General features: G+C 33.2%; 1 protein-coding gene across 23 annotated transcripts in view; it reads right to left on the bottom strand.

Annotated features, from left to right (window-relative positions):
• BAZ2B (bromodomain adjacent to zinc finger domain 2B) overlaps positions 1-14,280 on the bottom strand; it is a 245,977-nt gene that overhangs the window by 95,385 nt on the left and 136,312 nt on the right. For 17 of the 23 annotated variants that reach the window (XM_033112763.1, XM_033112772.1, XM_033112767.1 and 14 more), the window contains 3 exons: positions 7,508-7,696; positions 2,938-3,105; positions 1,773-1,966 (listed from right to left, as the gene is read on the bottom strand). In XM_033112763.1, the coding sequence (XP_032968654.1) occupies positions 1,773-1,966; positions 2,938-3,105; positions 7,508-7,696 (551 nt within the window). The remainder of the gene's footprint in view (positions 1-1,772; positions 1,967-2,937; positions 3,106-7,507; positions 7,697-14,280) is intronic. The other 6 variants (XM_033112768.1, XM_033112780.1, XM_033112781.1 and 3 more) reach the window with 3 other exon arrangements.

The raw sequence follows: 14,280 nt of genomic DNA, 5'->3' as shown, positions 1-14,280 counted from the left end.
CACATTTGCGGAGCGCTCAGTGGGGCGGCTTGAGGAAGAAAGGGAATGTTGATCCTGGGGCCTCAGTACAGTCCTGTTGAGTCTTTGTGATGGGCCCAGTGAGGCTTGTTGGCTTTACCAGATGAGATTCCTCAGACCCTCCTGTGCCTTGCCATATTTTGGAAAACACCAATCTTCTATTGAGAAGAGAACTGCAACATCTAGAGGAAATATTTCTATGAAATACACTGGGCAATAGGGGAAAAAAATCTTTACTTGTTCTGTTGATCCTGGAAAATATATGGAGCTTTGATGGTGTCTTGAAGAAGGACAAGGAAAAATTGATGAAATCGGAACATGTTTTCTGTTCATGGCTTTTCATCTTAACTAATCACCTCATCATGCACAGTGGCTGAAACTTCTGCAGTTTGAGGTGTGACAGACAGCAAAAGTAGCACAAATTTCCTTTTCCTTTTTTATGGATAAAAGATTCATTTTACTGTAGCTCTTAGCAACCTCAGAATATGATGGCTTTTCTTTTCTTGTTGAGTCAAGAACTTTCACCTTTTCACTTAAAGGAAGTACTTTACAGCTTCTCTTTGGCATATCCAAAAGAGGGGTGATTATCAGCATCACCCCTCTTGCGCTTTGGGACCATTATCAAGTAAAACAAGGGTGACCTGAACATAAGCACTGAAATATCCTAACGGTCGATCTGATAACCTAGATGGCTACTGAGTGACTAACAGGCAGGTAGCGTGTACAGTGTGGAGATGCTGGACACAGGAACGATTCACGTCCTGGGAAGGATGAAGTGGGACAGGGCAAGATTTCATCATACTACTCGGAAGGCACACGATTTAAAATTAATGAATTTTTATTTCTGGAATTTTCCATCTAATATTTTCAGATGGCAGTTGACTACAAGCAACTAAAACTGCAGAAAGCAAAACCGTGAGTGGATAAGAGGGAGTTACTGTAGTAAGTTGCTCTCTGAGATACCAGTGAAATTCACTGAGTGGTGTGCCTGACTGGGTCATGACTGCAGAAAAGCAGCCAATTGGCAAAGAAGCCACCAATGGTAGCCACAGCATAAGAGCAAGAAGAATAGACCGGAACCAGGAACAGAAACTCCTTCCTCTTCTAGTGTTTCTCCAGGATCCTGTATTGGCAAGGTCTAACATTGTGCCAAGTGGCAAAAAAGAAAAGGCTGAATTTAGAACTGAGAGGCATTAAATTAATAACCTGAACCATTGGGGATATAACAAAATAAAATTGGCCATGAAGTGATAACCGTTGAACATGAATAACGGGTACACAGGATTGTTATGCTATTCTGCCTACTTCATATATTTGAAACTTTCTATTAGTGTTTTTTTTGTTTTTCTTTTCCTAAAGCACGGACTCTGGAGTCAATCTGCCTGACTTCAAATCCTGGCCACTTACTGGCCAGCTATTTTGGGCTCTGTTTCCCCATTTGTAATAATAGTACTAATCTTATTATGGGTGGGGGTAGGATTAAAATAGATATTATGTGCAAAGCAATTAGCACAGAGTGGTATGTAGTTAAGTTCTCAAATCTTAGTTATTATTACTATTCGTGTTATTTACTGGTGTCGACAGTTTTAATTTTATAAGATCCATAATATTAGTACCACATAATAATAATAAACATCTGCAAATATAGGAGTGGGTAATTCACAAAAAAATTATTCCATAGATTCAGGTAGTTTGCCCTTTAGAATGCTTATATGTAGATCTGTTACAAGTTTGTCCTTGAAAGAACAATTTACCTTATCCTTGATTTTGTCAGCTCTAGCATCCAAAGGCTGGTTTTTGTTTTGTTCCTGATTACATTTTCGATTTCCTCCACCTGAGCTTATACTTTTAGTTTGTCCCACGGAACTTGAAGCAGTAGTGGATAGTACAGATGTGTTGATACCAGATACAGATGATGTACTATTTCCATTTATTGACCCATTTACACCTTGAAAACAAAAATAAACATTTTCATACAATAGAATATTATTGAGCAATATAAAAGAATGAAGTACTGATACATGTTACAATGTGAATCATCTCGAAAACATTATGCTAAATGAACCACACCAGACACAAAAGGGACCATATTGTATGATTCCATCTGAGATACTGTAGTCACCATAGGTAAATCCACAGAGATAGAGCGGTTGCCAGGGGCTGGGGGAGGTAAGAATGGGGAGAAACTAGTTAACAAGTATGGGGTTTCCTTTCGGGGTGAGGAAAATGTTTTGAAATTAGATAAAGGTAGTGGTTGCACAAAACTGTGAATTCATGATATGCCACTGAATTATTCACCTTAAAATGGTTAATTTTATATTTATGTGAATTTTATTTCAACTTTTAAAAATGTTTAGAAAGATAATTAAATTCAAGTACTCTCCCTTCAGAGCATACTCCCCAAAAGATAATTCAAGTGAAAAAAAGATAATAATAAGCCATCTACAATGCTATTAGAATTTATAAATGATATTCTAACAATAGTTATCAGTTACAGAAATATTGATGACCATTTGGAAGAAAAAGGTATACTAGTACAGTAGTTTTAATGAATGTAATGCTTAATTACAGAATAAATAATATATTATACTGGGTTATATAAAAAGTAATGAGAACATAGGAAAAAGCAGTTGAGTTGGGAGTTAGAAGACCTAGGTTGAAATCCTGACTATGTTACACCAATACGTAACCAGTATTTCCTTGAATAACTTATTTAACCTTAGTTGCAAAAAAATACTAAATGGTATTTAACCTTGGTTGCAAAATGAGAATACTTCCAATCTCAAAGAGTTATTACGAGGATAAAGCAGGACCATGTGAAAGCGTCTAGAGCAAAATGCTACATAAATGTTACTCAACTTGAAATCTACTCAAAATACGTATTGGAAAGGAGGATTTGTAATAAGTTAACATGGATACCTTTTTCAGGGCCATTTCTATTACTTTTTCCTGATGTCCTTGAATGGAATGAAGAAGAATCATGATTCTGGGCTGGAGGAGCAAACAGTGGTGGAATTCCCAGTAATTGTGGAAAGAAGGTTGCCCCTGTTCGAGTATGAACATCTGTTGTTCGCCACCATTCTGCACCTCAAAACCAAACACCAAACAAACAAGCAAAAATATTTGAATTAACTTTCTAGTGAATCTAACAATGCTTTTTAGATTTTTACTCCTGAAAAAATATTTAAAGTTTCATCTTGGAACAGAATTGCTGAATTACACATAGTTCTGAGCATCTTTCTAATTGTAAGATGGCTAATTAAAAGTCATACACTCATCACTCCACTCATTAAGATAGTATCCAAGGGTTTTCACTAGGCAGCTTTCTTGAGTTCAAGGTCATGAAGAATAAAGGTAGCCTATGGTTTTAAAAACAAAATGTAAAACTTGGAATATTAAAGAACTATTTCACTCTTTGATGACTTGTACCATCACTTTCTAAAATAGGAAAGAAACAACATATTTAAGACTAAACTAATCTATTTTAAAACCTTAGAATTTAAGGTTACCATCTACAACCACAAGATAAGAATTTCCTCAAATTACATGCAATGTAAATCTGGCTGTGATAAATCGGGCTGTTGAAATAATAATACAAAGTCTACTGTAATCCAGTATAACTCAAATGCATCTATGGAAGAAAACATTCTATAGTCAAACAAAATCATAAAGACAGCAAAACCAGAAATCCTTTTGTTTTCTTTTTCTTGGACTAAGAATGAAAAGTGCTCAAAGAAGATTTCCAAAACAAGTCATAGTAAAATATAGAAGATTTATAAAGTTTCTCCCTTTGGAATTAATGAGAAAAGCTTGAATTTTGATTATATGTCCTCTCATAAATTATAACAATGATTGTTTTATCAATGTAAAATGACGAAATGGTAGAAAATCATCAAAAGCAATTTAGATATTCAAACAGCGGCTCTCAGTTAAAACTTTTAGAAAAGGAGAGACGCCAAATTTTATAGAATACATTTTTCAAGGAAGGGTGAAGATTAAGAAAAGATTTGAAATAATCCAAAAGAAAGTCTTGTATTGCCCCATCTAAAATCTCAAATACAATCTTTCCAGCTGGCTAACCTGCTATATTACCAAATTAGTTATTACCTTTGAGGCTAATCTTCCAAGAGATATGCTGTATTTTTTTCATTGATTGTAACAATCATAAGGAAATTAGAGGGAAATAAAACCTGATAATATAGCACGGAAAAAAAAATCGATATTGTCAGTATACTGCTTTATATGATCTTTAAGCTTTCCGAGGAATATCACTTTCCATTAAAAATAGGATGTAAAATAATGTGCATCTTCACTGTCTAATGGCAAAATCTGGTTTTTTTAAAAAATGTCCATGGTAGCTGCCATTCTGAAAGGTCTGAAGAACAGTATACACAGAAAACTGCAAAAGCTATTCTTTTGCATGGCAGGAAGGCACTGCTAGTGAAATGACACCAAAGCATATCAGCAGTGTCTGAATGATGGGAACTCAACCAAGAATAACTATACAAAAGCATTAATCATTTATCCACTGTTTAGATGAAAGAAGTGTATTTAAATAGGAAGGAAAACTGCGTATTTGGGGCTTGTGTCAGCACAGTTGGAATCTATTGTTATTTATAGGCTTGAAAACTAGGTGCCATATAGCTGACAAAAAGGGACTGAGGTTTTTCAAAGATATTTATATTATTCAATACAGAGTTCATAATTAAAGCATTAGAGTTGAATGTGTACACTTTGTAAACAACCAACAAATTGGTAAGGTAATCAAAGTGCAGTAACATTCAAATATTTTAGACATAAACTCAGAAAAAACATACACATGTACATCTGGTAAATAAGTACATTGTCAATGGTAAATAAGGACACAGTAGAGACTAGAAAAAAACAATTGGAAAATGTGTGTAATTAATAAGCTGATATCACAAGTAAAAAAAAACAAGTAAATAACATCAATTGAATAAAAAGATTAAAATGGCAGGGCTCTGACTATAAACTTTACAAATGTCTAACATTTCACAGGAAATAATATAATTTTTGTTAAATGAGAGCTTATTTATCTTCTAAATTGAAGAAAATAAAAAAAATGTACTCACTCATAAACTAGCTAGTTTAGATCGTGATATATACAAAATAAAGATTCCATAAACCAGTACATGAATTTCTAAATGTATTCAAAGGAGGTTAACAGCACAGAAGCAAAATTAATCACACTTAGCTGAAAGATCCTAATATTTAAGAGGCTATACTGAATCTCAATTTGAACCTAGAAGATATAGCAGAATTTGAAAATCTTTCATACTTGATTGAGCCAGATACTTCACAAAATTCATGGTAATATGACATAAAAAATGAATGACTAAAAATTATATGTATTTTAAAAGAATTACCATGAAACACTATTTCAATATGAAATAAAAATAATTTTATTATACTAATATGCATTAAATAATTTTGCATCTGCCGATTTAATCATCTGAAGTGCAAAGTAATTTAGAAGTGCATAAAATTTAAAAATAAATTCTTCCTCATTTAAAATTCCTAGTAATTTCTTCCTTGTGTGTCTTTATTTATTCAGTCATTCATTCATTCATTCATTTATTTGATGATTTCAAAACTCTGGCATGTTGGTTACCCTTTTAACCCAAGTCAACTATAGGGAATTTAAATTCAATTTATTATACCAAATCTACAACTTAATTAAATGAGTCCTCTAAAACTGGGCATTTGGCAAAAAAGTATGCTTCTACAGGCATACTTTTACCACGAAAGACTCTGTCTTGTAATGGCTTATCCATCTCTTAAACACTGTAAGCATATATCATGTTACTATATTTCTCAGGGCCTGGCCTAGTACACAGAACATAGTAAGTGCTCAAAGAAGTTTGTACAATAAATGAATGAGTGAAGTTTATGCATGCTAGGGGGATTATTAAATGTTTTATAATACGGTGGTAGCGTCAACACCATTGAAGTCCAGATGAAGAATTCTATATACTTGCTAACCATCATTCCAGTGCAGAAGGTAATGATGCGGTAATTACACTGTGGCCAAGAAAGCTCAAAAGCAATACTATCTATAACAAACTATGACAAGATAAAACAATTTTAAGATATCAGTAACTATATTAATATTACCTATTTTGATTTTTATTCAGCAATCCTGTATTTCAGCAAATATCCATTGAATGCTGATCTTGTTAAACAACTATGCTAGAAACTGACTGAATTAAATTTCTATTAGTATTTTTAAAGCAAATGATAAGACTTAGTTTAAGAATTTATTTTAATTTTTTAGTCATACTACCCCTCCTCTCTTCTAGACTGAACTAAAGGAATAATATGACTCAAGAAATAGTACTTGAAATACACATTTAACCATCTTCCCATTATATATATGCATGCGTGTGTGTGTGTACCAATATATACATATCTATTTATATGTGTGTGTATATATATGTATATGTATGTGTGTGTGTGTGTGTGTGTGTGTGTGTGTGTGTGTAAAGTGGGAAAGAGAAAATAATTACAGGTACTAACTATGTATGCCAAACACCGCATTCAGCACTGAAACATGGCTTATCTCCTTTAATCTTCACAAGAACCCTAAGAGTCAGGAAATATTATTATTATTGTCTTCATTTTACAGATGAGAATACTGAGGCTGAGATGTCAGACTACTTCTTCAAGGTCACACAGCTAAAACATAGCAAAGCCAAATTTAAATTAAAGGTTCATTTGTGTCTAGAATTATGCTCTAATTTTTAAACACTCCTTACTAAAATTTATTAAAGTAAAATTAATCACTGGAAACACTTAAATTTTAGACTTTCAAAATAATATAACATGACAAATTGTAGATTGTATGTGTAAGTTAAGCTTTAATTGTTGTTTTACTGAACTCCTGAATTCTCATAATCTATAGAGTTTGGGATAGTTTTGGTCTTCCTGCAATGTAAGTAGTGCAAACATAAGTTGTTTTGATTGAATATGGAAAACTATGGAAATTTAAGAGGCAAGCTCATCTTCCTTACAAACTGCAGAGAATTGAGAACTCAAAATAAAAGTATAGAGATGTTCATTGTAAGAACTGGCCGTTAGTTTTCTATTGTAAGGTTATGCGATTTTTAAAATAAATCAAATAAAGCTGAAAAAAAATCAAACTCTACACTTACAATACATAAACATTTCTGCATATCACACTTCAATAAAAAGCACAAGAAAAACTTGGCCGAATTATTCACTTTTGTTGCAGATGCCTATTTTTCTAGCTAAACATTTGAATACCTAATTAATTGCAATGCCATGTAGCACACATAGTGTGGGGTTTTCTGCACATGAGAAACAGGATTGAGCAAATTCTTCCACAAGAAGTTTTAATATATCAGGACATTAGACTGTTCTTTTCGTTCAATTTAATAAACAAATTACCGCTTGAACATTTTTCAAGCTTTCCTCCTTTCCTTGAACACTGTTTGTAAGAGATGTTTACCTGGAAAAGATGCTAGTTGGGGATGTACGGCTAAGGCTGTGGGTGTACCAAGTGTCCCCAAACCACCAAATTCTGAATGCCCTGAGCTGGCTGAATGTAGACCAAAGACTGGGTGGCTGGCCATTGGGAAGGCACTCGACACTGTGGACAGGTTAAACGGTTGATCCCCAGCTGCTCTGAATAAATGTCCTGGGAGGGAAAAGAACACACTTAAAAGTTGTACTATAAAAACAGGTGAGATTTATCTGATTTCAGCATTCATAAATTTGTAAAATTTATAATTTATCTATTAAATTTTTATTTTACATTTCTTTCCTTTGCATTTCTACTCTTCAAACCCTACAGAATAAAATGTTTCTAGAAACAAGAAAGTACTCTGATGCGCATAGTTAAAATAAATGGTATAAACTTATTTGAGATTTTAGAAATGATGTTTTAAGTAAATAATTTTCACTAATTATATACACTTTGACCTACAGAAGTGAGGCAAACTTTCTTTTAAAACATCAATGTATTATCAAAAAAATTTTACTCATGAGAAGGAAAACAAAAACATCTTATTAAGGCTGAAAAACCAAAGAAATAAGTCCAGAAGCTGTCACCCAGTCATTGCTCAAATTATCATATACTGTAGGCAGTTTCCAGTTTCCATGCGCCAGGAGTGAAGCTACGTTCTCTATTCAGTACCTCTTAGATGAGGAGAGTTGATCCCAAAAAGGGATTATATTCTAGCCTAATAAAGCAATGGATAGGACAACATAAAGATTTAATAAATAAATTACTTTTTTGCACCGAAGGTGGGTTATCAATATAAAAATCATTTTTAACTTGGTGATAGATCATATTCAATTCAAATGTGTGACTTTTCAACCTCCACTTTTACTCTAAAGAGAATCTAGTACTAAGTATCACAACCCCAGGAAGGAGTGTTATACAATCAAAAACATGACTTATTTTTCAGACTATGTAGGGATTTGGCAGAAAACTTGTTAATACTCGTTAATCTTTCTTTTATTTCCAGGAAATAATTAAGTTTCCCTACCTTGATACTATTAATATCATACAAAGAATATCAAACCCCACACTCCAGGCTATCTTAGGAATTTACCCTGTGAAAGGCATTGTGCTCCGTGTGAAAATAAGAAAAGCCTTCCTTATTACCTCCTGTTTGTATCAGACCTGCCTGTGCATTGCAATTTAATTAGTTTTAACACAATATGTTTGAAGTAAATTTAAAAATGTAAGTTAAAAATAACTATGCTTTTTATCATTCAGTTATCAACAGAAATCATTCCTCTTTGCTTTTATTCCCTGAAAACTAAAGGAAAGCCATCAAAAGGTCAGAGTATGCCCTGAAAGACTATATTCTTTACGGAAATAACACCACATTTTTATTGAAATATTAAAATCTAAATAAATTGCACCAAGTCACGAGTATGTCTCATATCAGCCTATGAGGTTAAAAGTTACCACTGAGGGCCGAGGTCCCACTATAGTAAAGCAATAACCAGATCTCACAGGGAAGATCCTCAAAGTGCTTTTAATAAGGAAGGCCCAGAAAGAAACTGTCAGAGGGGACGACAAGAAGGACACAGACTTGGGTATCTTTCCCAAGTCAGCCAATCTTTGTTTTTGTTCATCAAAGCATACACAGAAAATTTGTGAATCTGGTACTTTTCTTTTTATCACAGTTCTAGACTGCATTAGCACTGAAGTTGACTTAAAACAAAATAGGACATCATAATGGCAGAAAGTTACTTCAAATATGATTGTCTTTAAGACTAGTGATAGAGAGAGAGAGAGAGAGAGAGAGAGAGAGAGAGAGAGAGAGAGAGAGAGAGTTTAACAGCAAATTCTCCAAAACACAGCTAGTTTCTCTAAAGAAAACGAACCTGTAACATTAAGAACCAGTATTTATTTCCACATGTGATTGCACATAAAATCTCACATTCTCACCAATCAATTCAAATTCTGAATCAGATGTCCTTAATAAAATGTTTTATTTACAAACATACTGTGATCAGTTACATTTCCTTCTACATCAGTTTTCTTTTCTTTTCTTAAACGTTTATTTATTTTAAGTGTGTTTTTCCAGGACTCATCAGCTCCAAGTTAAGTAGTTGTTTCAATCTAGTTATGGAGAGCGCAACTCACAGTGGCCCATGTGGGGATCGAACCGGCAATCTTGTTGTTAAGAGCACCGCGCTCTAACTAACTGAGCTAACCGGCCGCCCCTACATCAGCTTTCTTGATAAGCAAGTTGAACTGACGCTTCTAGTTTGGGGATTTTAGCATCATTTGTCATTTATATTTTAAAATGATAATTCTTAAGTTATATTTGTCAAATATACATACATATATTACATATATTTATATGTGTGTGTATACATGTGTGTATACATGTGTGTGTGTGTGTGTGTGTGTATATATATATATATCATAGTGATTTAATACAAAAAATGAGGGTAAACTCAAAACAACCCCAAAATATAAATGGTCAGAACAGATTGAAATTATAAAGCATCAGAAACTGATAGAAATACTTCTACAACAGCTAATAAATTGGTAGTAAGCAGCATTCTTAGATGTATAGTTAAAACATTAATTTTGATTGGGAAAAAGCAAATGAGCTAAACCTTGGAATCTCATGGACAGAAAACATGAGCAATACCTAAATGAAATTGACACTCTTGCAGCAATAATTAAGAACAAATCATACAATCTGACAATGAAAAAGTTCTTTTTTAACTCTAAAGAGTGATATATCTAGTATAGTCCTGTATACAGAATTACATCTATGCCTTGCAACATTACAAAGAGGCTACCTTACTCTTTTTTCTTATTCTTTCTTATAAAATTCTGGTGAAGATAATTAAAACAAAGAAATCACCCAAGTGACAATGGCATCTATAGGGCCTGTTCCTTGTTGGTGAGAAAAGATTCACTTTTTATTTAGTAAAGAAGATTGGGACCATATAATGATTATGGTGATACCATGAATTATCAAAAACACACATTAGAGACTTTCTCTGCTATATATGGATAAAGGTGTACCACATGGGGAAATATTCTCATAATATATTTCATAATATTTTCTATAATTTGCCTTTATAGCAAGAATCTAGATAGAAACTGACTGTTATCTATCACCTTTTAAAAAACACGAATATTAATTCCATGTAAAAATCTTCCAGAATTATTCTGTTATTTATTCAACAGTTTCAGAAATTCAGACACTTCGTGAACATACCTATTAAGCATCAGATGGTATGTTTAGTTATTGGCATACGAGGATGAATACAACATAATCCTTAACCTCAAGGAATGCTTGGTTTGACCATCATATAAATAGTATAAGACTATTTTTTACACTACAATGTATAAAACAAGTTAGGCAACATTGTGATATTATAAATTAGCACTGTCATGCACAGGACTAAGTAACAGATCCCAAATACCTAAAACAGTGCCTCATACATAACAGATATACAATAAATATCCGATAATGAATCAATTCACTACTCTCTGAGAAAAGGTACATCCCTGGGACTGAGTCCACAGGCCTTCAATCTGAACAGGAATTTGTCTTGAATCTTCATTTAAATTTGCAAGGATGCGTCCTAGCATCCTTTTGCCTAAATTCACAAACCTCTGGTCCTGACTGTTTTTTTTTTATTTGTTTGTTTTTTAATTACCACTTGGCCCTTTGTTCCTCCTTGATTCCATTTAGGTCACATGTTGAATTTGATCACACAAAATAAAAACCACCTCCAAGATCTTACATTCTTAAGTCCCACTCTAACCACAATGCCCACCTCTCCATTTCCTTCTTTCTCACCATGATCTCTGGTCTCTCCCAATCTTCTACCACTCCCCTGACACTATCTATTTCCTTTCCTATCAATCTCACCACCATCTCTCCTGTGTTAACCTTGAAAGAAAATTCTTATACCTATATGTCTACTTCCTTCCCACTTCTCAGAATCATATATTTCTGCCACACCCCAAGCCTCCTTTCCATTTTGTCTGTAAAATTACTAAAGTTTTCTCGATCACTAGATCCCACTAATCTTTACTCTACAATCCTCCTTCTTAACCTCTCTGTGTAAATCGGGCGTTGCCAACTACCTCGTCCTTATTAAAACCCATGTTCACCTTTAAGCTCCAGGTCATGGAACAATCTTGATCCTCTTCTTAACTACGTATATCTTGCAATACTACTACTGTCTGCTTTTTTTGGATTTCTGTTTTGTTCTTTTCTAAATGTAAGCATTCCCAAAGATTTTGCCCAGCTATCTCTTTTTTTCCTTTTCATGTTAGGCTTTCTTCCTCAGTCATTTCATGTGCTTCCACTGTTTTAACAAACACTTCTATATGAATGAATTCTAAATTATGAGTTTAGCTCCTTAAGAGCAAAAATTGAATCTTGTTCATCTCAGTATCCCCAGTAACTGGCAATAGGTATTTAACAAACGTTCTCCACTGTTGTATTTTTGGTCACATATTTCTTCTACTTCACACCCCGCCCCCCATGCCTACATAACATGCTCTTTGACTCCTTTTCGCTTTTATAATCAAATCTATCCTTCCCTAACCATCTAAAAACATATTGGCCAGGAAATATTGCTGAATCTCCCAGACAGATATGTTTTGGGCTTCCTTTGAACATTTGTGATTATTCACAATTTTTCATTCATACCATTACTAAGGTACAAGGCTAGAATGGAAAAAGTAATTTCTTAATCATTTTTACTTTCTACAAAACACTGCATAAAGCAAACTGTTACCAGTTGCAGGGAAGACATTTACTAATACCTGCTGTGGACAGCTCTACAATGGTAGTTTTCAATTGTTTGTTTCTCTATTCTTTTAAAAGGCTAGAATAACCAGAAGTCATTCTTCAAATGATTAAAAGTACATCTCACTTTTTTCTCTGCTCCAATTATAAAAGGCATTCACAATGTTACTAAATGCTCTTTGGGTAATCAAAAGCTGATTTAATGACATCTGTGTTGTGGCTTTAATCTTATACAACAAGGGGTGCTGTTTTGATTAATCCCAAGGTTCCAGAACAATGCCAGTCTTCACCAACTGTATTGAAATTTCGAAGTTCACGAGGTAATTTTTGATCATAGACTGGCTCAAAGAATATAACTACATTCAAAACAAAGCATATTCTATATTAATAAAAAAGCAGAATATTTTCTGAGATGAAACAAAACACAACAAGTGAAAGTGGCTCCATTAACCTAACAATTGCGCAAAAAATATATTGTTCGTATTAGAACACTCCACTTTTGGAGAAGTAACTTTTTCCTACATTAATATGATTAACATCAGAAGAACGATTAAAACTCTTAAATTTTGCTCAGAGAAAACATTTGCAAACTGATAAATTATACCATAAAATGAAAATACTTTTACAAGATCACAATTATTTTTAACAGATATTAATATTCAAACATAGTTTCGATATTATGAATGCAAATTTTATTTTAGTTTCAATTTTAAGTGACAGGTAACAATGTGCACATTTTGCATAATAAAAAATATACATCTGTAATGACTTATAATAAGCTGAATACTTTTTATCAGAGCTTTTCAAATTCTACTAGCCAATCTATGTATAAGTGATTAAAGGCGGTTACACATAATGCCAGTATCTCAGCAACAAAGCCTGGTAACTGCAAGTGTCTTTATTAATATTAATGAACTTCATGACACAACACAAGAAGGGTTTTTTCCTCCCACAAGAATGAAATAGTACAAACACTGTACTAAGGCCTTGAACGCAAACTACCAGTGAACAAGAGCTCCTACCAATCAGGGAAAGTCCAGATAGCAAACTAAAACACAATAATTCTGAGGAGTAAGTATGTTAAAGCATCTAATCTTTTAAAAAATCAAGGAGACTGCTTACTATGATAGCACCCTACATGTTGCTTTTTGTGTGCTTAAAATATCTTCGTTCTGTTGCAACACGTCTTCAAACTCTTGTCGCTAGCTCTTGAAAATTGTAAGCATAATTGTATAGCACTGCAAAGTCAGCCTCTAGTATACAACCTGTAAATCCTCAAAAATGGTAGTGCATTCAAATAGAGGTCATACAAGCACTAGTAATAAGTAAATGTAATAACCAAAGTGATCATTATCAAAATTACTATTAAAGAAATGCTCAAATCACTGGCTCGCATGTTAAAATTCTTAAATATATTAATATTTACATATTTAGAAACTCAACATGTGCAAATTCTATAAACTTGAACTTTGATTAAAGAACAAACAGAAAGAATTCTATAGTTAATAGGGATAAAACATTTCTTCCCATATAATCTTCATTTCATTCCTGTATTCTCATAACTTTTTCAGCCAGTTAACCTTTATATTTTAACATTTAAAAATATTCATGGTATGGAAATAAAGTATTTTTATTTATAAGTATGTATTTTGAGATAATTTTAGACTCAAAAGAGTTGCAAAAATAGTACAGCATACTAACACCTCCTCTTAGCTTAACTCATCTTATTAACTTACATGATAAAAAAGAAAAAACAATTTTCAAAACGAAGAAATAAGCCTGGATTAATTAATTAAAATAAAGAATTTATTCAGATCTCTTTAGTTTTTCTACTAATGTCACGTTTCTGTCCCCAAATCAAATCCAGGATCCCACATTACATTTGGTTGCTGTGTCTCTTTAATTTTCTCCAACTTTTGACAGTTTCTCTATCTTCTTTCTTGACCTTGGTACACTGAAGAGTACTGGTCAGGTA

This window comes from Rhinolophus ferrumequinum, chromosome 8 (genome assembly GCF_004115265.2).
Source record: "Rhinolophus ferrumequinum isolate MPI-CBG mRhiFer1 chromosome 8, mRhiFer1_v1.p, whole genome shotgun sequence".
Lineage (NCBI taxonomy): Eukaryota > Metazoa > Chordata > Mammalia > Chiroptera > Rhinolophidae > Rhinolophus > Rhinolophus ferrumequinum.
This window is presented reverse-complemented; position numbering and strand designations above follow the sequence as displayed.